Genomic DNA, 26,995 nt, shown 5'->3' on the forward strand with positions numbered 1-26,995 from the left:
AGTTTCACAGCCTACTACCAATCTACAGTCATCAAGAGAGTGTGGTACTGGCATAAGACCAATAGACTTTCAGACCAATACAATAGAACAGATTTGAGATCCTACAAGTTAGTCCTCACATATATTGTCAATGACTGTTCAACAAGGTGGCCAAGTCTAGTCAAGGGAGGAAAGAGCAGTCTCTTCAACAGCTGGATGTCAGTGCACAAGAGAGAAGTTAGACCCCTACCTTGCAGTATACACAAAAAATTAATTATAAATTAATAAAAGACTTAAATGTAAGGACTAAAAATATGTAACTCTTAGAAGAAAACACATGGTAAACCTTTATGACCTTTGAGTTTTAAGTGTATTTTGAAATATGACAGAAAAGCACAGATAACAAAAGAAAATACACGAAAATTAGATTTAATCAAAATAAAAACCGTTTATGCATCAAAGGATACTATCAAGGGAGTGAAAAGACAACCCATAGTACGTGAGAAAATATGTATCTGATAAAATCAAAGTGTGTATCTGATAAAAGCTTAATATCCCACAACTCAACAACAGAATTTCTAAGATCTCAATTAAAAAAATAGGCAAAGGACTTGAATAGACATTTCTCCAAAGAAGATACACAAATGTCTAAGAAGGACAAGAAAAGATGCTAAACACCGTTATTCATCAATAAAATGCAAGACAAAACCCAAATGAGATGCCACTTTGCATCCACTAGTAAGGCTTTCATAACAACGACACAGAAAATCAATGTTGTTAAGGAGGTGGAGAAACTGGAGCCCTCATGAACTGGCTGCTAGGAATAGAAAATGATGGACTTGCTGTGGAAAACAGTTTGGTTGTTCCTCAAAGAATCACACAGAGAAACAGCCGCCACTGGCTTGCGGGTTCTCTTGGGCTGGCGCGGGACTTCCCGGAATCGCAGGCGCGCATCCTTTCTCACCTGAGGGCCCGCCTGGCCGTGACTCCCGCCCCTCTTCTCCTCCGAAGAGAGATCGGGGCCGCCCCAGCGGCCGTCTGTAGCCACCGGGGATGGGGCTGAGGGTCGGTTCCTGCCCTGGTGCAGCCGCCCCCGGGCAGACCGCCTGGCTTGGTCGCAGCCACAGCGATATCTAGCCCCGGTTCTGCGAGGCTGGGCGCGCCAGGCAGCTTGGGAGTTGCCCGGCGCCTGTAGCTGGGCGCCCAGGTGGTGGAGCATGCCCTGGGCGGCCTCTGGATCGTGGGTGCCCCTGGCCTGAGAGCCCGCCAGACCCTGCCCCCGCCCGGCTCCTCCTCTGCCAGAGCTGAGACCTCTAGCCAGGGGCTCTCTGCAGCCACGGGTGATAGGGCTGAGGGCCGGTTCCCGCCCCCGTGCAGCTGCTGCAGGACAGACCGCCTGGCTTGGCCACAGCCACAGGGACATTTGGCCCTGCTTCCAAGATGTGGGGAGTGCGGGCGGGCTCGGGAGTTGCCTGGAGGCTGCTGCCTGCACGCAGAAGGCGGCTGCAGCTTGGATGCCCAGGTGGGCTGGAGGTGCATGGCCTGGTCGGCCTTGTTATCGCCAGCGCGCCCAGCCTGAGGGCCCCCAGGCCTTGCCTCCCGCCCACTCCTCCACCTGAGGGAGATCGGAGCCGTTTGTATGGGCACTCGGCAGTCACCTCGTGTGGGGTTGAGCAGTAGGTTCTCAGTTCTCGTTCCTGTGCAGCTGCTGCCGCAGGGCAGAATGCCTGGCTTGGCCGCAGCCACTGGGACACCTGGCCCTGCTTCTGTGATGCTGGGAGCGCGAGCCGGCTCGGGGGTTGCCAGGCAGCTACTGCCTGCACACAGAGGGCGACTGCAGCTTGGGCGCCCAGGCGGCGGAGCATGGTCTGGGTGGTCTGTGGAATGCGTGCGCGCCAGGCCTGAGGGTAACCCTGGTGGGGCCACCTACCCCAGTCTTCCTCTGCTGGAGCCTGGAGCAGCTGGAATGGCCACTATTCAGTCACAGGGGATAGAGTTAAGTTTTCTTATCCCACGCATGCACACAAAAAGGTAACTATTCTGTGAGGTAATAAACATGTTAATTGACTTCATTCATGCCACTCTGCATCCACAAGTAAGGCTTTCATAACAATGACACAGAAAATAAATGTTGCTAACGAGGTGGAGAAGTTGGAGCCCTCATGAACTGGCTGCTAGGAATAGAAAATGATGCCCTTGCTGCGGAAAACAATTTGGTTGTTCCTCACAGAATGAGCATTGGGTGAAAAATGAAATCAAGATGGAAAGGAAAAAAATTTCTTTGAACTGGATGACACAACCTATCAAGACCTCTGGGATACAGCAAAGGCACTGCTAAGAGCAAAGTTTGTAGTCCTAAAAACCTACGTCAAAAAGTCTGAAAGAGCACAAACAGACAATCTAAGTTCACATCTCAGGGAACTAGAGAAGCAAAAACAAGCCAAACCCAATCCCAGCAAACACAGGAAATAACCAAGATCAGAGCAGAACTAAATGAAATTGACACAACAACAACAAAAAATACAAAACATAAATAAAACAAAAAGTTGGTTATTTGAAAAGATAAATAAAATTGATAGACCATTAGCAAGATTAACCAAGAAAAGAAGAGAGAAAATCCAAATAACTTCACTAAGAAATGAAACAGGGGATATTACAACTGACACCACTGAAATATTAAAGATTATTCAAGGGTACTATGAACACCTTTTGGTACATAAACTACAAAACCTAGAAGAGTTGGATAAATTCCTGGAAAAATACAACTCTCCTAGCTTAAATCAGGAAGAATTAGATACCCCAAGCAGACCAATAAAGCAAGCAGCAAGATTGAAATGGTAATTTTAAAATTACCAGCAAAAAAAGCCGAGGGCCAGACAGATTCACAGCAGAATTCTACCAGACATTCAAAGAATGTCTTCTTTCATTCAAAGAAGAAATGATACCAATCTTTTCATACTATTCCACAAGACAGAGAAAGAAGAAACCCTCCCTTATTCATTCTATGAAGCCAGCATCACACTAATACCAAAACCATGAAAGGACATAACCAAAAAACGAAAACTACAGACCAATACCCTTGATGAACGCAGATGCCAAAATCCTTAACAAAATACTATCTAACTGAATCTGACAACACATCAAAAAATAATCCACCATGATCAAGTGGGTTTTATACCAATGATATAGGAGTGGTTTCACATATGCAAGTCAATAAATGTGATACACCAAATAAACAGAATTAAAAAAATATAATATGATTATATCAACAGGTGCAGAAAAAACATTTTACAAAATCTAGCACTGCTTTATGATTAAAGCTCTCAGCAAAATAGGCATACAAGGGACACACCTTAATGTAATAAAAGCCATCTATGACAAACCCACAGCCAACATAATACTGAATGGGGAAACGGTGAAAGCATTCCCTTTGAGAACTGGAACAAGACGAGGAGCCTACTCTCACCACTCCTCTTCAACAAAGTACTGGAAGTCCTAGCCAGAGCAATCAGACAAAAGAAGGAAATAGAGGAAATCCAAATTGGTAAAGAGGAAGTCAAACTGTCACTGGTTGCTGACGATATGATCTTTCACCTAGAAAACCCTATGGACTCCTCTAGAAAGCTCCTAGAACTGATAAAAGAATTCAGCAAAGTTTCCAGATACAAGATTAATGGACACAAATCAGTAGCTCTTCTATACATCAACAGCTACCAAGCAGAGAATCACATCAAGAACTCAACCCCTTTTACAATAGCTGCGAAAAACAACAACAACAAAAAACAAAACTTAGGAATATACCTAGCAAAGAAATCAAAAGACCTCTACAATGAAAATTACAAAACACTACTGAAAGAAATCATAGATGGAGCCAACCATGGTGGCACATGCCTATAATCCGAGCTACTCGGGACGCTGAGGCAGGAGAATCGCTTGAACCCAGGAGGCAGAAGTTGTAGTGAGCCGAGATCACACCATTGCACTCCCACCTCAGCGACAAGAGCGAAACTCCCTCTGAAAAAAAAAAAAAAAAACAAGAAAGAAAAGAAATCATAGATGACACAAACAAATGGAAACGCATGCCCATGCTCATGGATGGGTAGAACCAATATTGTGAAAATTACCATTCTGTTAAAGGCAATCTACAAATTCAATGCAATCCCCATCTGAATGTCACCATCATTCTTCACAGAATTACAAAAACAATTCTAAAATTAATATGGAACCAAAAGAGAGCCATATAGCCAAACCAAGCCTAAGCAAAAAGAACCTGGAGGTATCACACTACTTGATTTCAAACTGTACAATAAGGCCATAGTTACCAAAACACCAACGTACTGGTTTAAAAATAGGAACATACACCAATGGAACAGAAGAGAGAACCCAGAAATTAACCCAAATGCTTACAGCCAACTGATCTTCGACAAAGTAAACAAAAACATAAAGTGGGGAAGGACCCCCTTTTCAACACATGATGTTGGGATAATTGGTGAGCCACATGTAGGGGAATAAAACTGGATTCTCATCTCTCATCTTATACAAAAATCTACTCAAGATGGATTAAGAACTTAAATCTAATTCCTGAACTATAAAAATTCTAGAAGATAACACTGGATAAACCCTTCTAGACATTGACATACGCAAGGATTTCATGACCAAGAACCCAAATGCAAATGCAATAAAAACAAAGATAAATAGCTGGGACTTAATTAAACTAAACAGCTTTTGCATGGCAAAGGGAACAGTCAGCAGAGTAAATAGACAGCTCACAGAGTGGGACCCCTGAACCTGACCCTGACCCCTGACCCCAACCCCTGACCCTGACCCTAACCCTTAACCCTTAACCCTTAATCGTAACCCCTAAGCCTAACCCCTAACCACAACCGTCACCCTCACACTAATCCAACCCTAACCCCTTATCCCTAACCCCTAACCTCTCTTAACCCCTAACTCTGAATGTTGACTCTTAACTCCTAACTCTGACCCCAACCCCTATCTCCAACCCCTAACCCTAAACTTAACCCCTAACCCTAACACCAACCTTAACCCTAGGTTCGTTACTACGTTTGTATTGACTATGTCAATGTTGATTATTATGATCTCTTAGGACTGCATGGCAGCAAGGGGATTGCGGATCTTATATTAATATATTTGTATTGAGGTAGTGCATTAGCATTACAGGTGCTTGTTACATGAGCAATGGGGGTGTCATATTTTGGGTGTCATGTCTGCATTAGGAATGCTGCATTTATCTTCCGAGGCTGCGGTGTGGATCTCGCACTGCAGCCGCCTCGCCTTGGCTGGGGAGAACCTCGGTGGGCAGGATTCAGAGGGGCTTTTGGTTTCCCGTTTTCCACACTGAACCCTTCTAACTGGTCTCTGACCCTGATTATTCAGGGCTGCAAACGGGAAGGATTTTATTCACCGTCTATGCGGCCCCGAGTTGTCCCAAAGCGAGGCAGTGCCCCCAAGGTCTGTGCTGAGGAGAACGCTACTCTGCCTTCGCGGTGTCCCCCGGGTCTGTGCTGAGCAGAACGCAGCTCCGCCCTCGCGGTGCCCCCGGCACGCCTGGGTCTGTGCTGAGGAGAACACTGCTCCACCTTCGTTGTATCTCCGAAGTCTGTGCAGAGGAGAACTCAGCTCCGCCCTGGCGATGCTCTCCTGGCGATGTCTGTGCTGGGAAGAACGCAGCTCCGCCCTCGCAAGGGCGCGCAGCGCCGGCGCAGGCGCAGAGAGGCCCGCGGCGCCGGCGCAGGCGCAGAGAGGCCCGCGGCGCCGGCGCAGGCGCAGAGAGGCAGAAGGCCCGTGAGGGGAATGTGAGACACCTGGGGTAAAGAAAAAAAAAAAAAATGCGCCGCGAAGCGGTGTCTGGGTCATCCACGGACGAAAGTTTTTTCCCATCAGCCCTTGCGCTGGGCCCCAGGGACCCTGGCATCCCTGGTTCGCGCCCAGGGTGCGCCTCGGGCGACTAGGGGTACCCCAACTCGGACAGAAGGCCCATGAGTGGAAGTTGAAGTTTGTGGGAGGAGAGGTGAGGCACCAGGGGCAGGAAAAAAAAAAGAGTACCGCGCCTCAGAGAAGCGGGGCCTGGGTCCCCCACGGATGAAAGTGCCTTCCCATCAGGCCCTATGCTGGGCCCGGTGGAACCTGGCGACCCTGATTCGAGCCCAGGGTGCGCCTCGGGACCGCTTGGGGTACCACAAAGCGAACAAAAGTTCCATGAGGGGAAGGTGAGGCACCTGAGGCAGAGAAAAAAAAAACGCGCCGCCGAGCAGTGCCTGGGTCCCCCACGGATGAAAGTGCCATTCCATCAGCCCCTTCGCTGGGCCCTGGGGACCCTGGTGTCCCTGGTTTGACCCCAGGGTACGCCTCGGGCCAGTAGGGGTACCCCAAGGTGGGCAGAAAGCCCCTAAGGGAAAGGTGAGGCACCTGGGGCAGAGAAAAAAAAAAAAAAAAAAAAAACTTCGCCGCGGAGAAGCACGGCCTGGGTGCCCGACGGACGAAAGTGTCTTCCCATCAGTCCCTGCACTGGGACCCGGGGACCCTGGTGTCCCTGGTTCGAGCTCAGGGTGTGCCTCGGCCGCTAAGTGCACCCCAAGGGGGGCTTTGGGGGCACAAAGCCCATGAGGGGAAGGTGAGTTTTGAGGGAGGAGAGGTGAGGCACCTGTCACAGAAAAAGAAAAAAAAAAACCCGTGCCGCTGAGAGGTGGGGCCTGGGTCCCGCACCGGTGAAAGTGCCTTCCCATCAGCCCCTGCGCTGGGCCCCGGGGAACCTAGAGTCCCTGGTTCGAGCTCAGGGAGAGCGTCGGGCCACTAGGGGTACCCCAACGCGGTGGAAAGCCCATGAGAGGAAGGTGAGCTGTGAGGGAGGAGAGGTGAGGCACTTGTGGCAGAAAAGAAAAAGAAACCGTGCCACGGAGAAGCGGGGCCTGGGTCTCCCATGGAAAAAAGTGCCTTCCCATCAGTCCCTGCGCTGGGCCCCGTGGACCCAGGCGACCCTGGTTCTAGGCCTGGGTGCACCTTGGGCCCGGTAGGTGTACCCCAAAGCGGGCAGAAGGCCCATGAGGGGAAGGTGAGGTTTGAGGGAGGAGAGGTGAGGCACCTGCAGCAGAAAAAAAAAAAAAACAACCGTGCCGAGGAGAAGCGGGGCCTGGGTCTCCCACGGACGAAAGTGCCTTCTCATCAGCCCCTGCGCTGGGCCCCCTGGACCCTGACGACCCTAGTTCAAGGACCAGAAGAGACTCCGGCACGCTAGGGTACCCTAAGGAAGCCAGAAAGCCCATGAGGGGAAGGTGAGATTTGAGGGAGGAGAGGTGAGTCACCTGTGGCAGAAAAATATATATATATATATCAGCGCCTCGGAGAAGCCTGGCCTGGGTCCCCACTGATGAAAGTGCCTTCCCATCAGCTCCTGCGCTAGCCCTGAGAACCTGGCGACCCTGGTTCGAGACCCGGGAGCGCCTCGGGCCCGCTCGTGGTACCCCAAAGCAGGCAGAAGGCCAATGAGGGGAAGGTGAGGCACCTGGGGCGGAGAAAAAAAAAAAAAAACCAGCTTTGAGAAGCGGGGCCTGGGTACCCACGGATGAAGGTACCTTCCCATCAGCCCCTGCGCTGGGCTCCGGCGACCCTGGCATCCATGGTTCGAGTCCAGGGAGCGCCTTGGGCCGCTAGGGGTACCCTAAGTCGGGCAGAAAGCCCATGATGGGAAGTTGACATTTGAGGGAGGAGAGGTGAGGAACCTGTGGCAGAAAAAAAAAAAAAAAAAACAAGCCGCGCCTAGGAGAAGCTGGGCCTGGGTCCCCCACGGATGAAAATGCCTTCCCATCAGTCCTTGCGCTGGGCCCTGTGGACGCGGGAGACCCCGGTTCGAGCCCCGGGTGCGCCTCGGGCCCGCTAGGGGTACCCCAAGGCGGGCAGAAATCCCATGAGGGGCAGTTGAGGTTTGAGGAAGGAGAGGTGAGGCACCTGTGGCAGAAAAAAAAAAAAAAAACTGCACCACGAAGAAGCGGAGCCTGGGTCCCCAACGGACGAAAGTGTCTTCCCATCAGCCCTTGCGCTGGGCCCAGGGGACCCTGGCGTTCCTGGTTCGAGATGAGGGTGCGCTTCAGGCCGCTAGGTGTACCCAAAAGCGGGCAGAAGACCCATGAGGGGAAGGTGACGCACGTGGGGCAGAGAAAAAAAAAAAAAACCGCGCCGCAGATAAGCGGGGCCTGGGTCCCCCACAGAAGAAACTGTCTTCCCATCAGAGCTTGCACTGCGCCCCAGGGACCCTGGTATCCCTGGCTCGAGCCCAGCGTGCGCCTCGGCCTGCTAGGGGTAACCCAAGACAGACAGAAGGCCCATGAGGGAAAGGTGAGACACCTGGGGCAGAGAAAAAAATAAAAAACTGCGCCGCCCAGAAGTGGGGCCTGGGTCCCCCACGGACGAACGTCCCTACCCATCAGCCCTGCACTGGGCCCCGGAGACCCTAGCGTCCCTGGCTCGAAACCAGGGTGTGCTTCGGGCCCGTTAGGGGTACCTCAAGGCGGGCAGAAAGCCCATGACGGGAAAGTGAGGCACCTGGGGAAAAAAAAAAAACAAAAAAACGCCGCAGAGAAGCAGAGCCTGGGTCCCCGAGGAAGAACGTGTCTTCCCATCAGCCACTGCGCTTGGCCCCATGGAACCTGGCTTCCATGGTTCGAGCCCAGGGTGCGCCTCGGGCCTCTAGGGGTACCCCAAAGCGTGCAGAAGGCACATGAGGGGAAGGTGAGGCACCTGGGGCAGAGAAAAAAAAAAAACCTCGCCGCGGAGAAGCGGGGACTGGGTCCCCTCCCCCACGGACGAAAGTGTCTTCCCATCAGCCCTTGCGCTGGGCCTCAGGGACCCTGGAGTCCCTGGTTCGAGCCCACAGTGCACCTCGGGCCGCTAGGTGTACCCCAAGGCAGACAGAAGGCCCATGAGGGGAAGTTGAGGTTTGAAGGAGGAGAGGTGAGGCACCCGTGGCAAGAAAAAAAAAAAAAAAAAACGCGCCGCAGAGAAGCGGGGCCTGGGTCCGCCACAGACGAAAGTGTCTTCCCATCAGCCCTTGCGCTGGGCGTCGGGGAACCTGACGACTCTGGTTCGAGCCCAGGGTGCGCCTCGCTCCACTAGGGGTACCCCAAAGCAGGCAGATGGCCCATGAGGGGAAGGTGAGGTACCTGGGGCAGCCGAAAGAAAAAAAAAACTGCGCCGCGGAGAAGCGGTGCCTAGGTCCCCCAAGGACGAAAGTGTCTTCCCATCAGCCCTTGCACTGGGCCCCGGGGACCCTGGCGTCCCTGGTTCGACCCCAGGGTTCGCCTCGGGCCGCTAGGGGTACCCCAAGGCGGGCAGAAGGCCCATGAGGCGAAGATGAGGTTTGAGGGAGGAGAGGTGAGGCACCTGTGGCAGGAAAAAAAAAAAAAAAAAAAACGCGCCACGGAGAAGGGGGGCCTGCGTCCCCCACAGACAAAAGTGCCTTACCATTAGCCCCTGCGCTTGGCCCCGTGGACCCTGGTGACCCTGGTTCGAACGCAGTGTGCGCCTCGGGCCTCTAGCAGTACCCCAAAGTGGGCAGAAGCCCATGAGGGGAAGGTGAGGCACCTGGAGCGGAGAAAAAAAAAAAAAAAACCTCGCCACGGAGAAGGGAGGCCTGGGTTCCCCATGGAAGAAAGTGCCTTCCCATCAGACCCTGCGCTGGGCCCCAGGGACCCTGGCATCCCTGGTTTGAGCCCAGGGTGCGCCTTGGGCCGCTGGGGGTACCCCAAGGTGGACAGAAAGCCCATGAGGGGAAGGTGAGGCACCTGTGGCAGAAGAAAAAAAAAAAAAACGCGCCGCAGTGAAGCGGGGCCTGGGTTCCCCACTGACGAAAGTGCCTTCCCATCAGGCCTTGCGCTGGACCTCGTGGACACTGCGACCCTGGTTCGAGCCCAGGGTGCGAATAGGGCCCGCTAGGGGTACCCCAAAGCGGGCAAAAGGCCCATTAGAGGAAGGTGAGGCACCCGGGCAGAGAAAAAAACCGCGCCACTGAGAAACGGGGCCTGGGTCCTCCACGAACGAAAGTGTCTTCCCATCAGTGCCTGTGCTGGGCCGCAGGGACCCTGGCGTCCCTGGTTCGGCCACAGGGTGTGCCTCGGGACGCTAGTGGTACCTCTAGGCGGGCAGAGGGCCCATGAGGGGAAGGTGAGGTTTGAGGGAGGAGAGGTGAGGCACCTGCGGCAGAAAAAAAAAAAAAAAAGCTCACCTCAGAGAAGCGGGCCCTGGGTCGCCCACGGAAAAAAGTCCCTTCCCATCAGCGCTGCTCTGGGCCCCTAGTACCCTAGCATCCCTGGCTCGAAACCAGGGTGAGCCTCGGGCCCGCTAGGGGTACCCAAAGGCGGGCAGAAAGCCCATGAAGGGAAGGTGAGGCACCTGGGGAAGAGAAAAAAAAAAAAACAACCCTTCGGAGGAGCAGAGCTTGGGTCCCCCACAGACGAAAGTGTCTTCCTATCAGCCCCTGAGCTGGGCCCTGTGGACCCTGGCATCCCTGGTTAGAGCCCAGGGTGCGCCTCGGCCTGCTAGGGTTACCCCAAGGCGGGCAGAAGGCCCATGAGGGGAAGGTGAGACACCTGGGGCAGAGAAAAAAATTAAAAACCGCTCCGCCTAGAAGCGGGGCCTGGGTCCCCCACGGAAGAACGTGCCTTCCGATGAGCCCCTGCACTGGGCCCTGGGGACACTGGCGTCCCTGGTTTGAACCCAGGGTGCACCTCAGGACTGCTAGGGTATCCCAACGTAGGCAGAAGGCTCCTGAGGGGAAGGTGAGGCACCTGGGGCAGAGAAAAAAAACCGCGCCGCCGAGAAGCGGGCCCTGGGTCCCCCACGGACGAAAGTGTCTTCCCATCAGCCCCTGCACTGGGCCCCAGGGACCCTGGCGTCCCTGGTTCGATCCCAGGGTGCGCTCAGGTCGCTAGGGGTACTCCAACGCAGGCAGAAAGCCCAGGAGTGGAAGGTGAGGTTTGAGGGAGGAAAGGTGAGGCACCTGGGGCAGAGGGAAAAAAAAAAAAACCGGACCACGGAGTAGCGGGGCCTGGGTCCCCCACGGATGAAAGTGCCTTCCCATCAGCGCCTGCGCTGGGCCCCGTCTACCCTGGCGACCCTGGTTCGAGCCCAGGGTGCGCCTTGGGCTCGCTAGGGGTACCCAAAAGCGGGCAGAAGGCCCATGAGGGGAAAGTGAGGCACCTGAGGCAGAGAAAAAAAAAACTGTGCCGCGGAGAAGCGGGGCCTGGGTCCCCCACGGAAGAAAGTGTCTTCCCATCAGCCCCTGAGCTGGGCCCAGGGGACCCTGGCATCCCTGGTTCAAGACCAGGGTGCGCTTCGGGCCTCTTGGGGTACCCCATGGCGGGCAGAAATCCTATGAGGGGAAGGTGAAGTTTGAGGGAGGAGAGGTAAGGCACCTGTGGCAGAAAAGAAAAAAATAAAACCGCGCCACAGAGAAGCAGGGCCTGGGTACCCCACGGACGAAAGTGCCTTCTCATCAGCCCCTGCACTGGGCCTCGGGGACCCTGGCATCCCTGGCTGGAATCCAGGGTGCGCCTCTGGCCTGCTAGGGGTAACCCAAAGCAGGCAGAAGGCCCATGAGGGGAAGGTGAGTCACCTGGGGCAAAGAAAAAAAAAAAAAAACCGCGCTGCGGAGAAGCGGGGCCTGGGTCCCCCACGGGTGAAAGTGTCTTCCCATCAACCCTTGCGCTGGGCCCCAGGGACCCTGGCGACCCTTATTCGAGCCCAGCGTGTGCCTGGGGCCGCTAGGGGTACCCCAAAGCGGGCAGAAGGCCCATGAGGGGAAGGTGACCCACCTGGGGCAGAGGAAAAAAAAAAAAAAGAACGCGCCTCAGAGAGGCGGGGCCTGAGTCCCCCACGGAAGAAAGTGTCTCCCCATCAGGGCTTGCGCTGCGCCCCGGGGACCCTGGCATCCCTGGTTCGAGCCCAGGGTGTGCCTCGGGCCGCTAGGGGTACCCCAAGATGGACAGAAGTCCCATGAGGGGAAGGTGAGGCACCTGGGGCAGAGAAAAAAAAAAACTGCGCTGCCGAGAAGTGAGGACTGGGTCCCCCACGGACGAAAATGTATTCCCATGAACGCTTGCACTGAGCCCCAGGGACCCTGGCGCCCCTGGTTCGAGTCCAGTGTGTGCCTAGGGCGGCTAGGGGTACCCCAAGTCGGACAGAAGGCCCATGAGGGGAAGTGAGGTTTCAGGGAGTAGAGGTGAGGCACCTGTGGCAGGTGCCCATCTGTAAACTGTTTATCCATGTGAGCCCTGATGTCCACCAGGGGCTGGATGTCCCCCTGGGGCTAGATGTTCACCTGGAGCCTGGTGTCTACCTGGGGCCTGATATCCAGGAGAGGCTTAGTTATCCACCTATGGCCATCTGGAGCCAGATGCCCACCTGAGGTCTGGTGTACACCTAAGGCCTGATATCTACCTGGGGCTTGGGTGTTCATGTGGGGCCTGATGTCTACCTAAGACCATGTGTTCACCTGGAGTCTGGGTGACCATCTGGGTTATGATGTTCAGCTGGGGCCCAGAGTTCAGCTGGGGACTGGGTCAACCTTCTGCTTGTGGCACACCCGGGGACTAGGTACCCACCTGGGCTCCGGTGTTCACTGGAGCCTGATGTCTACCTGGGGCCTTGTATTTACCTAGGACCAATGCATCCACCTGGGGTCTGAGTGCCCTCATGGAGCCTGGAGTTTTCCTGGGGCCTGGGGTCTGCCTTAGTCTTAAGTGTACATCTGTGGCCTCATGTCCACCTTGGGATGGATGTTCACCTGGGGATTGGATATTCAGTAGGGGCCTGAGTGTCCACGTGGTTTGTGATGTCTACCTGGGGCCTGGTGTTCAGCTGAGGTTTGATAGCCACCTGGGGCCTGGACATTTGCCTGGAACCTGATGTACAGCTGGTGCCTGAAGTTCATCTATGCCTGGTGTCCCCCTGGGGCCAGGTAGTCAACACGGGGCCTGAAGACCTTCTAGAGTTCAGTGTTCACCTGTGGCCTGAAGTCCACCTAGGGCTTGGGTGTCCAAATAGGGCCTGCTGTCAGCTTGAGATTTGTGTATTTACCTAGGGCCTGGTTGTCCACTTGGGGCTTGATTTTTCACTTGGTTTTTGTGTTAATTTGGGGTCTATTGTCCACCTGAGGTCTAGGTATCCACCTAGGGACTATTGTCCAGCTGGAGACTAATGACTACCTATGACCTGGTAATCACCTAAGGCTTTGTTTCACTTAGGTACTTGGTGCCAAACTGTTGCCTGCTGTTCACCTGGGGTATGGTGTCCGCCTGGGGTCTGGATGTCAGCCTGGGGCTTGTTGTATACCTGTATCTTAGATATCCGGATAGGGGTCTATTTTCTGCTTAGGTGCAGCAGTCCATCTGGTGCTTGAGTGTCAACCTAAGGCCTGATGTCTATGTTGGACCTAGGGTTCACCTGAGGCCTGATATCCACCTGGGGCCTCAATGTCCACATGGGGCCTGATGCCCATCTGGGCCCTTGATGTCCACCTGCAGCATGGATGTCCACTGGTACTTTATGTCCACCAGGGGCCTAATGTCCACCTAAAACCTGGTGTTCACTTGGGGTCTGATGTTCAGCTGAAGACCGGATGTCCACCTGGAGCCGAGGAATCCACCCAGGGACTGGTGTTGAACTGGGGCCTGATGACCACCTGGGGACAAGGTACACATCAGCCTTGATGTCCACCTGTCACCAGATGTCCACCTGAGTCCTGATGTCCATCTTGATCCTGGGTGTCCACATTAGGCCTGATGTCCAGCTGGCACCTAGGTACCCACTGGGGGCTTCCTGTTAACCTGGGGACTGGTGTCATTCTGGGGCCTAATGACCACCTGGGTTGTATTATTCACCTAGGGCCTGGTGTCCAATTGGGGCTTGAGTGTAACCTTGGACCTGGCACCCACACAGGACTTGGGTATCAAACTGGCCTCTTGGTGTCCAGTTAAGACATCATGTGAACCTGGCGCCTGAGTGTCCACATGGGGCCAAATGACTACTAGGGGCCTGAATGTCAACCTAGAATCTGAGGTTTACTAGGGCCCTAGGTATCCACCTGGGGCCTAATGTCCACCTGAGCCTGGGTGTCAACCTGGGGCCTGAAGTAAACCTCTAGTTCAGTGTCCACCTTGGGCTTGATGTCAACCTGGAGCCTGATGTCCACCTGAGTACTGATGTTCACCTTTGACTTGATGTCTGCCTGTGGACTGTTTATCCACCCATGGCCTGATGTTCACCTGGGACTGAATGTCCAACTGTGACCTGTTGTGCACCTGGAACCTGGGCATCCACCTGCAGCCTGATGTTCAGCTGGGCTGGGACCTGGAGTTCACCTGAGGCATGATGTCCACCTGAAGCCTGATGTTCATCTGGGGGCTGGGTGTCCACTTGGGGCCCAATATCCACCTGGAGACTAGGTACCCACCTGGGATCTGGTGTTCACTCAAGATTGGTGTTCAGCTGTGGCCTAATGACCACCTGGGTCATGGTGTCTACCTTGGACTGGGTGCTCACCTGGAGCCAGTGTTCACTGGGGACCTAGTGTGCACCTGAGACTAGGGGATGCACCTGGGGCCTCGTGTCTACCTGGTGCCTAGGTATCCACTTGGGGCCTAATGTTCATCTGGAATCTGATATCCACCTGGGGCCTTGTAATTACCTGGGGTCTGGGCATCCACCTAGGGCTTAAGTATCCTCCTGGGGCCTTGAGTTTTACTGGGGACTCGTGTCTGCCTTGGACCTGGGTGTACATCTGTGGCCTAGTGTACACCTTGAGAGTGATGTCAACCTGGGGACAGATGTCCTCTTGGGGTCTGAGTGTGCACCTGGTGCCTGATGTCTGCCTGGGGACTTGTGTTCACCTGAGACCTGATATCCACCTGGGGACTGGGCATCCACGAGGGGCTGATGTTCAGCTGGACACTGGATATCCACCTGGGGCTTAAGGATCCACCCAGAAACTGATGTCAAACTGGGGCCTGATGTCTACCTGCGGACTAAGTATCCATGTGAGGCTTGATGTTCATCCGCAGCCAGACGTCCATCTGATGCTTGATGTCCACCTTAGTCCTGGGTGTCTACTGGAGACCTCATGTCCAACTAGAGCTTAGGAACCTACTGGGGGCCTCGTGTAAACCTGGGGACTGGTATGCAGCTGGGTCCCAATGATCCCCTGGGTCATATTATTCACCTAGGGCCTGGTGTCCACTTGGAGCTTGAGTGTCAGCCTTAGGTCTTGTGTTCATCTTTGACGTGGTGTCCACCTGGGACTTGGGTATCAACCTGAGGACTTGGTGTCCAGTTGAGGTGTCATGACCACCTGGGGACTGAATGTCAATCTGGGGTCTGATGTAAACCTCTAGTTCAGTATCCACTTGGGGCCAGATGTCTTCCTAGAGACTTATATTCACTTTTGACCTGATGTCCACCTGGGGACTTGCTATCCATCCATGGTCTGATATTCACCTGGGTACAGATGTTCAACTGTGGCCAGAAGTGCACCTGAGGTCTGGGCTTCCACCTGGGGCCTGATGTTTAGCTGGGGCTAGAGTTTACGTGGAGAATGATGTCCACCTGAAGTTTGATGTTTACCCGGGGCCTGATACCTGCCTGGTGCCCAAGTATTCTCATGTGCCTAATGTCCACTAGTTGGCCTGGTGTTCATCTGAGGGCTTGGTGTCAACCAGTGGCTTTACGTACACCTGGATTCTAGTGTCCTCCTGGGGCCTTATGCTTACCAGGAGTCTAGTGTACCCCTGGGGTCTAGTATCCACCTGGAGTCTGGGTGTCCACCTGAGCCTAATGTTGAGCTTAGACTGAGTGTCAGCCTGAGGGCTGATGTCTACTTAGGGCATAGGCATTCACCTGGGGCTTGTTGTTTACCTGGGGACTAATGTCAACCTTGAGCCTAGGTATCCACCTGGGGAATAGTGTCCAGTTGCAGCCAGATGTCCACCTGTGGCCTGAAGCATGGTTGTTATCCTAAGGCCTTGTATTAGTCCATTTTCACACTTTTATAAAAAACTACCTGATATTGGGCAACTTATGAGGAAAAGAGGTTTAACTGACCCACAGTTCTTCAGGCTTAATAGGGAGCATGACTGGGTGGGCCCAGGACACTTACAATCATGATGTAAAGCCAAGAGGAAGCAAGCCCTTTTTACCATGGGGGAGGAGGAGGGAGAGAGAAGGGGGATGTGCTACACACTTTCAAATAACCAGATCTCGTAAGAATTCTATCACGAGAACAGCAAGTGGGAAGTCTGCCCCCATGATTCAATCACCTCTCACCACGCCCCTTCTTCAACCCATGGGGATTACAATTCAACATGAGATTTGGGTGGAGACATAGAGCCAATATCAGGCCTGATGCCCGCCTGGAGTCATGTCTACCTGAGGCCTAATGTAGACATGAGGCCTGGGCATCCACCTAGGACCTCATGTTAAGATAGGTTCTGGAGTTCTTTTGGTGTCTAGTGTATACCTGGGGCCCAGATGTATAACTAGAGCCTGATGTTTCAGATGGAAACCTGTGCCCCAGGTGCTCATCAGATCCTAGGTGAAAATTCAGGCTTCAAGTGCACATCAGACTCCAAGTGGACACATAGGCCCCAGGTTGATACCAAGATTTCAGGTAGACTCTGGGTCCCAGAAAAACACCCCGCCCTAGATGGACAGCTGAACCTGAGTAGGCATCAGGCCCCAGATCAACATCTTGCCCCATGTAGATTCCTAGGCCCAAGGTGAATACTCAGTCTCCAGCCCTAGGGGAATTCAGTCTTAGATGACTAAGGACTGGTTTTCCTCTGGGGCCTCATGTCTACCTGGGCCCTGGGAGTGTACATGGAGCCAGATGTCTATGAAGGGCGTGAGTGTCCCCTAGGGCCTGAGGTTCACCAGAAGCATAGACATCCACCTAGGACCTCGTGTCCACCTAAAACCTGGTGTTCACCTGGGGCCTGGGTGACAACCTGGGATCTGATGTTCACCTGAGGCCCAGAGTTCAGCTGGTGCCTATGTCAGCCTGGCACCTGATGCACACGAGAGGACTAGGTGCCCACCTGAGGACTGGTGTTCATGGGGAACTGGTGTTCAGCTGTGGCTTGATGACCAACTGGGTCCTGGTGTCCTCCTGGAACCTGATGTCCACCTGGGACTGCATGCTTACCCAGGGCCTGGTGTCCCCCTGGGGCCTGGTGTGCCCCTGAGACCTGTGATCCTCCTGGGCCTAGTATCCACTTGGGGCCTCATATCCATCTGGAACATCATGTCCACTTGGGACCTTTTAGTTACCTAGGGACGGGGTGTCCTTCTGGCGCTTGAGTGTCCTCCTGGGGCCTGGGGTTCTCCTGGGGCCTGGGTGTACATCTCTGGCCTGATGTCCACCTTGGGATGGATGTCCATCTGGGAACAGATGTTCACTTGTGGCCTGAGTATCCATCTTGCGTCTAATGTCTACCTGGGGTCTGGTGTTTGCCTGAGGCCTTATATCCACCTGGGGCCTGGGCATCCATTTGAGGCCTGATGTCTACCTAAGACCCGGTGTTTAACTGGGGCACAGACTTCTTCCTGGAGCCCAACGTTCATCTTTAGCCTGAAGTTCACCTATGCCTGTTGTCTACCTGTGGCCTATGTGTCAACCTAGGGCCTGATGACCACCCTGAGTTCAGTGTTCACCTGGGGCCTGACATCTGCCTGGAGTCTGGGTGTCCACATAGGGCCTGATGTTGGCTTGGAACCAAAGTATTTACCTAGGGCCTGGGTGTCTGCTTAGAGCCTGACTTCTACATGGTTCATTATGTCAACCTGGGGCCTGATGTCCACTTAGGGCCTAGGTAAGCTCCTTATGACTAAAGTCCACACGGGGGCTGAAACCATCTCAGACCTTGTGTTAATCTAGGGCTTAGTGTCCACCTGAGGCCTGCCTGGGACCTGGTGACCCCCTGGGGTCAAGCTATCCACCTTGGGCCTGATGACCAATTGGGGCTTAAAGATCTACTTAGAGACTGGTGTCAACCTGGAACCTGATGTCCACTTGGAGTCTGGTGTACACCTTCGGCCTGATGCCCACCTTGGCACAGGTGTACAATTTGGGCCTAGTGTGCACCTGAAGCCTAGGTGTCAACCTGGGTCTTGATGCACACCTTTAGTCAAGTGTTTAACTGGGGCCTGATGAAATACTGGAGCCTGATTTACACCTGTGTACTGGGTCTCCACCTGGGGCCTGATGTCCACCTGCAGCCAGATATCCACCTGGCATCAGATGTCTACGAGGAATCTGGGTGTCCACCTTGAAAATGATGTATTCCAAGAGACTAGGCATGCACATTGGGCCTGGGGTGCACCTGGGTCCTGATGTCTACCTGAGGCTGGTATTGAACTGGGGCCTGTGTGTTCACTTGGAGCCTGATGTCCATTTGGAACCTGGTGTTCACCTAGGACATGTGTATCCACCTGGATCCTGATTTTCAGGTGGGGAGTGGATATAGACCTGGGATCTGATGGCCACCTATGCTATAAGTAACCCAACCACCTGAGGCCTGATGTTTACCTGCCGCCTGATATCCACCTGGTACCTGTGTGTCAATCTAGTGCCTGGTGTTCACCTGAGGACAAGGTAGACACCTGAGGCTTGGTGTTCACCAGGGTCCTGGTGTTCATCTTGCACCCAGTGTCCACCTGGACCCTGTGTATCAACCTGTGGCCTAGGTGGCCACTTGGAGCTTTATGTGCACCTGGGGCCTGAGAGTTTCCTAGGATCTGATGACCACTGGGGCCCAGGTATCCACCTGGGACATCAGGCTCCAAGTGTATATCCAGGCTCCATATGGACACCAGGCCAGGAAAACGCCAGCCCTTATCTGAATATCAGGTCCTAGATGGATGCCCAGGCCCCATGTGTACATCAGGCCCCGGGTATACACTGGACTCCAGGTGGACACCAGCACTCAATTGGATACACACAATCAAGTGGACACCAGGCCCCACGTGAATTCCTACACTCCAGGTGAACATCAGGTCCCAAGTGGATACCTGGACCCCAGGTGGATACCAGTCTCTAAATTAATACCAGGCCTCAGATGGTCCTTAGGAGCCATGTGGGCATTAGTTATCAGGAAGTTACCTAGGCCCAAAGTGGACATCAGGCCCCCTGTTGACACAAGATATATTTGGAAGTCAGGCCCCAGGTGGACACCCAGGCCCTAGGTAAATACTTAAGTCCCAGGTTGAGAGCAGGACAGCAGGCCCTATGTGAACACTCAGAACTCAGGTGGACATCAGGCCTCAGGTGGACATCTGAGTTCATCTGGAACCTCGTGTTATAGGCCCCATGTAAACACCAGGCCTTAGGTGGATACCCAATCTCTAGGTGGACATCAGAGCTCAGATTGACACAAAGACTCCAGTAGACATAATGTACCAATGAATATCCAGGCCCCCGGTAAATACCCAGGCCCCAGATTGACATCAGGGTCTATGTGGACCCACAGGCTCCGGGTAGTAAACAGGCCCAAGGTGGACGCTGGACTGGACATCAGGTCCTAGGTTGACAACCATGCTTCAAGTTGACACCAGGCACCAAGTGAACATCTGGTCCCAGCTGGACACTAGTCTCCTGGTGAATACCTGGGCTCAAGGTTGACAGCAGGCCCCATGTGAACACTAGACCCCAGCTAAACACTTATGCCCTAAGTGGACATCAGGCCTCAGGTGGTTACCCAGTCCCAAGGTGAACATCAGGACCCCGATGGGCACCAGTTATCAAGTGGATTCCCAGACCCCAGGTGAATATCAAGTCCTAGGTGGATACCAGGCCCCAGGTGGATACCAGGATCCTGGTAGACATCAGGTCCTAAGAGGACACTAGAACCCAGGAGTACATTAGGCCACAGGTTATCACAAAGGCCCCAGATGAATAGCAGGCCAACTTGTGGACATCAGGCCTGAGAAGGGTCCTTGGGCTCCAGGTGGATATCAGGCACCAGGTGAATATCCAGCACTCAGATGAACATGAGGCTTCAGGTAGACATCATGCCTCAGGTGAACTCCAGGCCCCAGCTGAACATCAGGCCCCAGGTGGATGCCCAGGATCCGGGTGCACATCTGGCCACAGTTGGACATTCAACCCCTGGTGACCATCAGGCCATGGGTGACTACACGGTTTCCAGGTAGACATCAGATCAAAGGTGAACATCAGTCCCCCAGTGGATATCAGGCCCAAGATGGACACTGAACTAGAGGTTTACATCAGGCCACATGTTGACACCTAGTACCAGGTGGATATCAGGCCCCAAGTGGATACCTAGGCTTCCAGTGAATTTCAGACCCCAGGTTGACATTCAGGCCCCCAGTGGTCATCTGGCCTCATGCGAACACTCAGACCCCAGGTGCAAATGATGTCTCAACTGGATACCAAACCCCTAGTTTGATACCCAAGGCCCAGGTGGACACCAAGTCCAAGGCTGACACTCAAGCCCTAAGTGAATACCAAACTCTAGGTGAATAATTCAACCCAGGTGGTCATTAGGACCTAGCTGGATACCAGTCCCCAGGTTAACACAAGGCCCCCAGTGGGCACCTAGGCACCAGCTGGATATCATGCCCTATGTAAACACCCGGGTCTCAGGTGAACACCATGCCCCAGGTGTACATCAGGCCCTAGGTGGACACGGGGCCACAGGTGGACATCTAGCCGCTGGGCAACATCCAGCCCCAGGTGGACATAACTGTTTCCATGGATAAACCATTCCCAGGTTGATATCAGGCCTCAAGAGGATAGCAGTCACCAGGTAGACATCAGGCCTCAGATAGACACCAAGTTCCCAGATGTACAGTAGGCCCCAACTGAACCCCAGACTCATGTGGACATCAGGCCACAGGTAGACACCAAGCCTTAGGTAGATACCTAACTTCAGGTAGACATCAGACCCAAGGTGGACACCCAGTCCCCAGGTGGGCAATCAGGCCCCAGGCACACATCAGGCCTTAAGTGGACACCCAGGCCCCAGGTTGATATCCAGCTCCCAGGTGATCACCAAGCCCCAGGTAGACACCAGGCCATAGGCGAGCAACAGGATGCAGTAGGTCATCAGGCCACAGCTGGATACCAGTCCCCGGTGATCACAAGGCCCCAGTGGGACATAGATCTAAGGCAGATATCAGGCCCCAGGTGGACATACAGGCCTGAGGTGGAATTCACCCTGAGGGGGACATTTGGCCCCAGGTATGCATCAGGCCTCAGGTGAATAACCAGCCCCCAGGTGGACATTAGCCCGCAGGTCAACCACAGTCCCCAGGTTGATATGGGGTCCCCAGGTAGCTACCCAATATGCAGGGTAACATTAGGCCCCTGTAGGTTCCCAGGCCCCAAGTGGATTCCTAGGCCCCTGGTGAACATCAGGTGCAGGTGTCCAAGCAGGCCCTGGGTGGACATAACTGTGTACAGGTAAGGAGTTGACCTGTGGGGAGGATGAGCAGTCAGCAGCCCACTGGGGTCCTGAGTAGGTCTTCTGGAAGGAGGAGGCCGAAGGGATGGAACCTTAAAGAAGTGACCTCACTTCCTTGGCAACAGACCCTAACAGAACTTAGAATTCTGGTAACCAGACCAGGCACGGTGGCTAACACCTGTAATCCCAGCACTTTGGGAGGCTGAGGCAGGAGGATCATGAAATCAGGAGATCGAGACCAGCCTGACCAACATGGTAAAACCACATGTCTACTAAAAATACAAAAAACAAACAAGGTCAGGAGATCGAGACCATCCTGGCTAACACAGTGAAACCCCGTCTCTACTAAAAATACAAAAATTAGCCAGGCATAGTGGCAGGTGCCTGTAGTCCCAGCTACTCGGGAGGCTGAGGCAGGAGAATGGCATGAACCCAGGACGCAGAGCTTGCAGTGAGCCAAGATCGCGCCACTGCACTCCATCCAGCCTGGGCGACAGAGCGACACTGTGTCTCAAAAAAAAAAAAAACAAAACAAACAAACAAAAAAAAACTAGCCAGGTGGGGTGGTGCGTGTCTTGTGCCTGTAATCCCAGCTACTCAGGAGACTGAGGCAGGAGAATTGATTGAACCCAGTAGGCGGATGTTGCAGTGAGCTGAGATCATGCAACTGCACTCCAGCCTGGCCAACAGAATGAGACTATGTCTAAAAAAAAAAAAAAAAAAAAAGAATCCCGATAACCAGGCACCCACATCCTAGAGTTAGCCCCATAGCCAGCTCACTTGGTGGGAGATGCTCAAGAGAGCAAGATATTCTTGTGCTGCATCCCCACATCTCAAGGCTCCTGCTTCAGGAATGGCAGGAGTGAGAGCCTTTCTTTTCCGACGACGCCCTTGTAGGCTCATCTCTCACCCCAGATGCCTCTGGCCATTTAGCAGAAGGCGCCCCCAGGTACCACAGGACAGGAGTCACCAGGTAGACATTAGGCCCCAGATGGAGCTACCAGGCCAGGCCTCACCAGTGATCCCACCAGGGCCACATCTGTACATTGTCCTTGTCCAGCTGGAGCCTCTGGAGCTCATTGAGACACAGGCACATGCTGAGGTCACCTGCAGTCTGGAAGTCTTTCCAGGGACAATGCTTTCAGGCTGAAATTCCTTTAAATTCAGTGAGGTTGTTTTCATGTTTGGAAATTCCAGTGGAAAGTGAGTGATATTGGTGACCTCTCTCCTTTTTCAGCTCCTGCTTCAGGTGCAGAAATACAGCTATTTCCAGTGCCAGCTGTTGAGCCAGTGCCAGCACCAGGGTCAGAGCCCCCTCCAGGGACAGCGCTCAAGCTAGAGGAAGCTCCAGAGCCCTCTTGCCACTGCCCTGGGACTACCCAGGACCAGCCCAGTGAGAAGCTGCCTGACTTCATGGCACCTCCTATACAGCCACCGGCCTCAGCCCTGGAGCTGAAAGTGTGGCTGGAGCTAGAGGTGGCAGAGAGGGGGTGATCAGCACAGCTCCAGCCAGCAGCTCCCACACTGCTCCCAGTCCTGGGCACAGTGGAAGCTATGGAGGCAGAGACCAGGGTGTGCAACCTGGGCTCCTATGCCTTACTGGAGAGGGACTTCTCTCATTCAGCAGAGCAGCAGCCCTGCTGCTGAAGGGCCTGCTGCTACTGCTGCTGGGGTTGTTTGCCTGCCTGCAGGAGGTGCTGGAGAGCAAGAAAAGGAGCCTGTGAGCAGGGGTTCCAGCAGGTCCTCCTGCTCCCAGAGGCGACCTCCTCCTCCAGGCATGGAGGTTTGCCCTCAGGTAGGCATCTGGGCCATTTGCCTCTAATGTGCTGCCCAGGATGGCCTCTTCTTGACAGGCAGACAGGGGTTGAGGGGGCCAGGGGAAATCTCCAAAGGAAGCTTTTAAACTCAGCAGCTGCACCCCAGAATCTCCATGCCTGCACCTGCCCAAGGATTTATTCATAGCTTAACTAAGAATTTCAAATTTCTACCATAACACTGAAATAAAGTTTGACTTTTTGAAACTTCCATGACTTCTTTCACTCCCTAATATTGTAGATGATGTTTTTGAGGTGACATTGAAAACCTCTGATAGTTGTGTGTTTTGTTATGGCCCTTTGTGTGATTAAATTACCATCTGATCAAGTGATATTGAAAACCCTTCAGGTATGGCTTTTAGAAGACTTTGACCTATTTTTGCTTGTGTTGACTCTCCCTCCAGCTTTGTGGAAAGAGGGATCATGTAGCTTCATTTCTCAGGCAGATCAGTCACCTTTTGCCATCAAAGTTTTAGCATCCATTTCCAAAATTTGGTGTACAAGTTGATATTTTGGTGTTTTTAGCTAATCTGGGGTCAAAACAGAATGCCATAGATGAGGAAGCTTATAAATCAATTTGTTTCTTTCAGTTTTGGAGATGGCAAAATTCAAGGTCAAGTGGTTAGCAGATTCCATGTCTGGTGTGGGCTTGCTTTGTGGTTCATAGACAGCCATGTTTCTACCATGTCCTCACATGACAGAAGGGATGAGGGAGCTTTCTATGGTGCCTTCAATAGGGGCTACTAATCCCACTCTTGTGGTCCCTGCCTTCATGATCTAATCATTCCCCAAGGCCCTACCTCCAAATATCATCATGTAGGGAATTAGATTTCAGCACTTGAATTTGAGGGGGACAATAACATTTGGTCTATAGCATCAGGTTACCCAGAGCCTTATGCATTCAGAGGAAATCCAAAATCTTCTATAAGTATTCACTGGTCCCCTCTGGGCTTAGGGAAATCTTTAATTGCAGCTCTTGATTCAGCTTGGTCCAAGCTTAAATTCTACATTTGCCTGCATAACTTGCTCATGGGACAGAGGGAAGTTTAGAGGCAACTGACCATTTGGAGTTTTAGGACAATTGATGGAAGAGGGCTTGGCATCTGGATGAGAAGTGGAGGGAGAATAGAACAAAGGCACAGAAGGAGAGAGTACAATGAGAAAGGGGAAGAGGGACATCTGGACATAAGGGCCAAATGGAGGGCAGGGAAGGTAATTTTCCTTGCATTTTAAACTCAGACCACATATCACATCAGAATCACCTAAGGGAGATATTTTCAATGCATATTCCTGGGTTTCTTCTCTTGGAAATTTTTATTTCTTAAATCTTGAGTTGTGCTGATTTATCCATATTTATCATAAGAATTTTGGATAATTCTTACTTTGGGAGGCCCAGGCAGTGGATCACTTGAGGTCAGGAATTCAAAACCAGCCTGGCCAACATGGTGAAACTTCATCTCTACTAAAAATACAAAAATTAGACAGGCATGGTGGTACACACCTGTAGTCCCAGCTACTTGGGAGGCTGAGGCAGGAGAATCACTTGAATCAGGGAGGCAGAGATGACAGTGAGCTGAGATTACGCCACTGCATTCCAGCCTGGGCAACAGTAAGACTCCATCTCAAAAAAAAAAAAAACAAACAACAACAACAAAAAAAACAGATTTGTGGATAATTCTGATGCAATTAGAAAACAAAGCAGAGCTTGACAACCACTGGGTTGGGACGTATGTCAGGAAGACATTTGATTATGTAAAATAATTGCAAAACAAACTAAGGGGAATTATCTTAAAATGCTTGAATATAATTATATAATTCAACTCTTCCTATGTATGTAGTTTGACCACATATTTGATATCTGCTATACTAAGATTGGAAATGTGTAGAAGTTTTTTCAAAAATCAGGTAGAAGCACAGAAAAAAGGGGTTGGAGAGAAAAGAAAACTAGCTATTGTCTGGTAACAAAAGAGAAGGGAAACGAAGTAGCATATTTTTGTTCATTGTTTGATGGCATCTAAATTATGATCCCAAATATTTTTTTCTAAGAAATCCAATAATACAAGTATTCAGAGTGGAGTACCAACACTGGTTTACTGAGAAAGAGAAGTGTACTCTGTTTTGCTGCATAATGTTGAGGGAGAAGGAAAGGAAAATTAGTTGAGTAAACAAGTAAGAGACTGGTCATCAGGGAAGCTGTCTGCCTGAAAAATCACAACTACTGCACCTACAGATAAGTTCTGAACAGATAAGCATGCAGGTCCAGCACACATGCCTTCTGTTCTTTGTGTAATTGGCAAGCTCCCAGGTAAAATTTTCCTCCCTTTTTCAGGCATATACATGGCGGCCTCTGTGGGAACTTGCACAGGGAGGAGGGGGGCTTACCTAAAACAAACCCACAGTTATACAAACAGGAGAAGCCCACTTTTTGCTTGACTAGAGACATACCCACAGCTGGATATATAAAGGGAATTGTGCAGACAGTTTTATATATAGCTGAGAGGAGTTTCTTATAAAAGCTTTTTGATTCAACTGTAAAAACGGCAATCCACTTGGACCCCCTTGTCTGCTGCAGAGAGCTTCCTCCTTTTGCTTATTAAACTTTCACTCCAACCTCATCTGTGTGTCCCTGTCCCTTAATCATCTTGATGGTGACATGAAGAACTCCAGGTGATACCTCACAAGAGAGACTGCCACATTGTGGTGCATTGGCGAGACTGCAACTTTAAGAAGTGTGACTTTTATTGCTGCTGAATTATTTTATCTCCTACCCAATTGAAAATAAAGGATATAAAGTGCTTAGGTTGAACACAAAGTCCTCTGCTCTAGGTAACATCTTCAGCAACCACATTAGCAGAGGGATGGGTGGTAATGGTGGAGTAAATGTCTCTTTGCTTCTGCAGGGTGTCTGCTTATGTGTTAAACAAAATAGTATGGTATATATTTCATTAAGAAATCAGCTAAAAAATGAAGTAAAACAGGTTCATGTTCTTAAGAGGCACAGTATTTGCTACGGCAGCAAGACCAAAAGGCTTAAGTAACAAAAATGTGCATAGTAGTTACAAACATTTTCATCTAAACAAAACAATGTGAGCATATGACAATAACTCATGCAAAAAATATTTTTTAGCTGAGATTGAAATCATTTTATACATAACAAATGTTATCATTGTATTCTCAGGTAATATATTGTTTTTATATAGATGTTATAAATAATAAGTTATTCATCATTTATACAATGAAGAATTCTTTGGAATCTACAAAATGCTGGTTTTGTTCTAGGCATTGAATGTACAAATTGATTTAAAATATGTGTTCTTAGAGTGTGGTAGATTAAAAAATACAAAATAGGCTGGGCACAGTGGCTCACACCTGTAATCCCAGTGCTTTGGGAGGCCGAGGCAGGTGGATCACCTGAGGTCAGGAGTTCAAGACCAGCCTGACCAACACGGTGAAACCCCATCTCTTTAAAAATACAAAATTAGCCGAGGGTGGTGGCACATGCCTGTAGTCCCAGCTACTCGGGAGGCAGAGGCAGGACAATCTCTTGAACCCGGGAGGTGGAGGTGGCAGTGAGCCGAGATTGCACCATTGCAGTCCAGCCTGAGCAACAAGAGCAAAACACTGCCGAATATATATACATATATTATGTGTATATATACATATATACATATATTATGTGTATATATACATATATACATATATTATGTGTATATATAC

General features: G+C 51.9%; 1 protein-coding gene and 1 pseudogene across 1 annotated transcript in view; one reads left to right on the forward strand and one right to left on the reverse strand.

Annotated features, from left to right (window-relative positions):
• The window catches only part of LOC129394917 (uncharacterized), a 30,831-nt gene extending 29,202 nt beyond the window's left edge, over window positions 1-1,629 (reverse strand). Inside the window, exon 1 of the mRNA XM_055104885.2 lies at window positions 944-1,629. Within this exon, the coding sequence (XP_054960860.1) occupies window positions 944-1,518 (575 nt within the window). The 5' untranslated portion in view covers window positions 1,519-1,629. The remainder of the gene's footprint in view (window positions 1-943) is intronic.
• Window positions 1,630-17,051: 15,422 nt separating this feature from the next.
• Window positions 17,052-23,464, forward strand: LOC117981722 (uncharacterized protein C2orf27A-like; annotated as a pseudogene).
• Window positions 23,465-26,995: the final 3,531 nt, after the last annotated feature.

This window comes from Pan paniscus, chromosome 21, assembly GCF_029289425.2.
Source record: "Pan paniscus chromosome 21, NHGRI_mPanPan1-v2.0_pri, whole genome shotgun sequence".
NCBI lineage: Eukaryota > Metazoa > Chordata > Mammalia > Primates > Hominidae > Pan > Pan paniscus.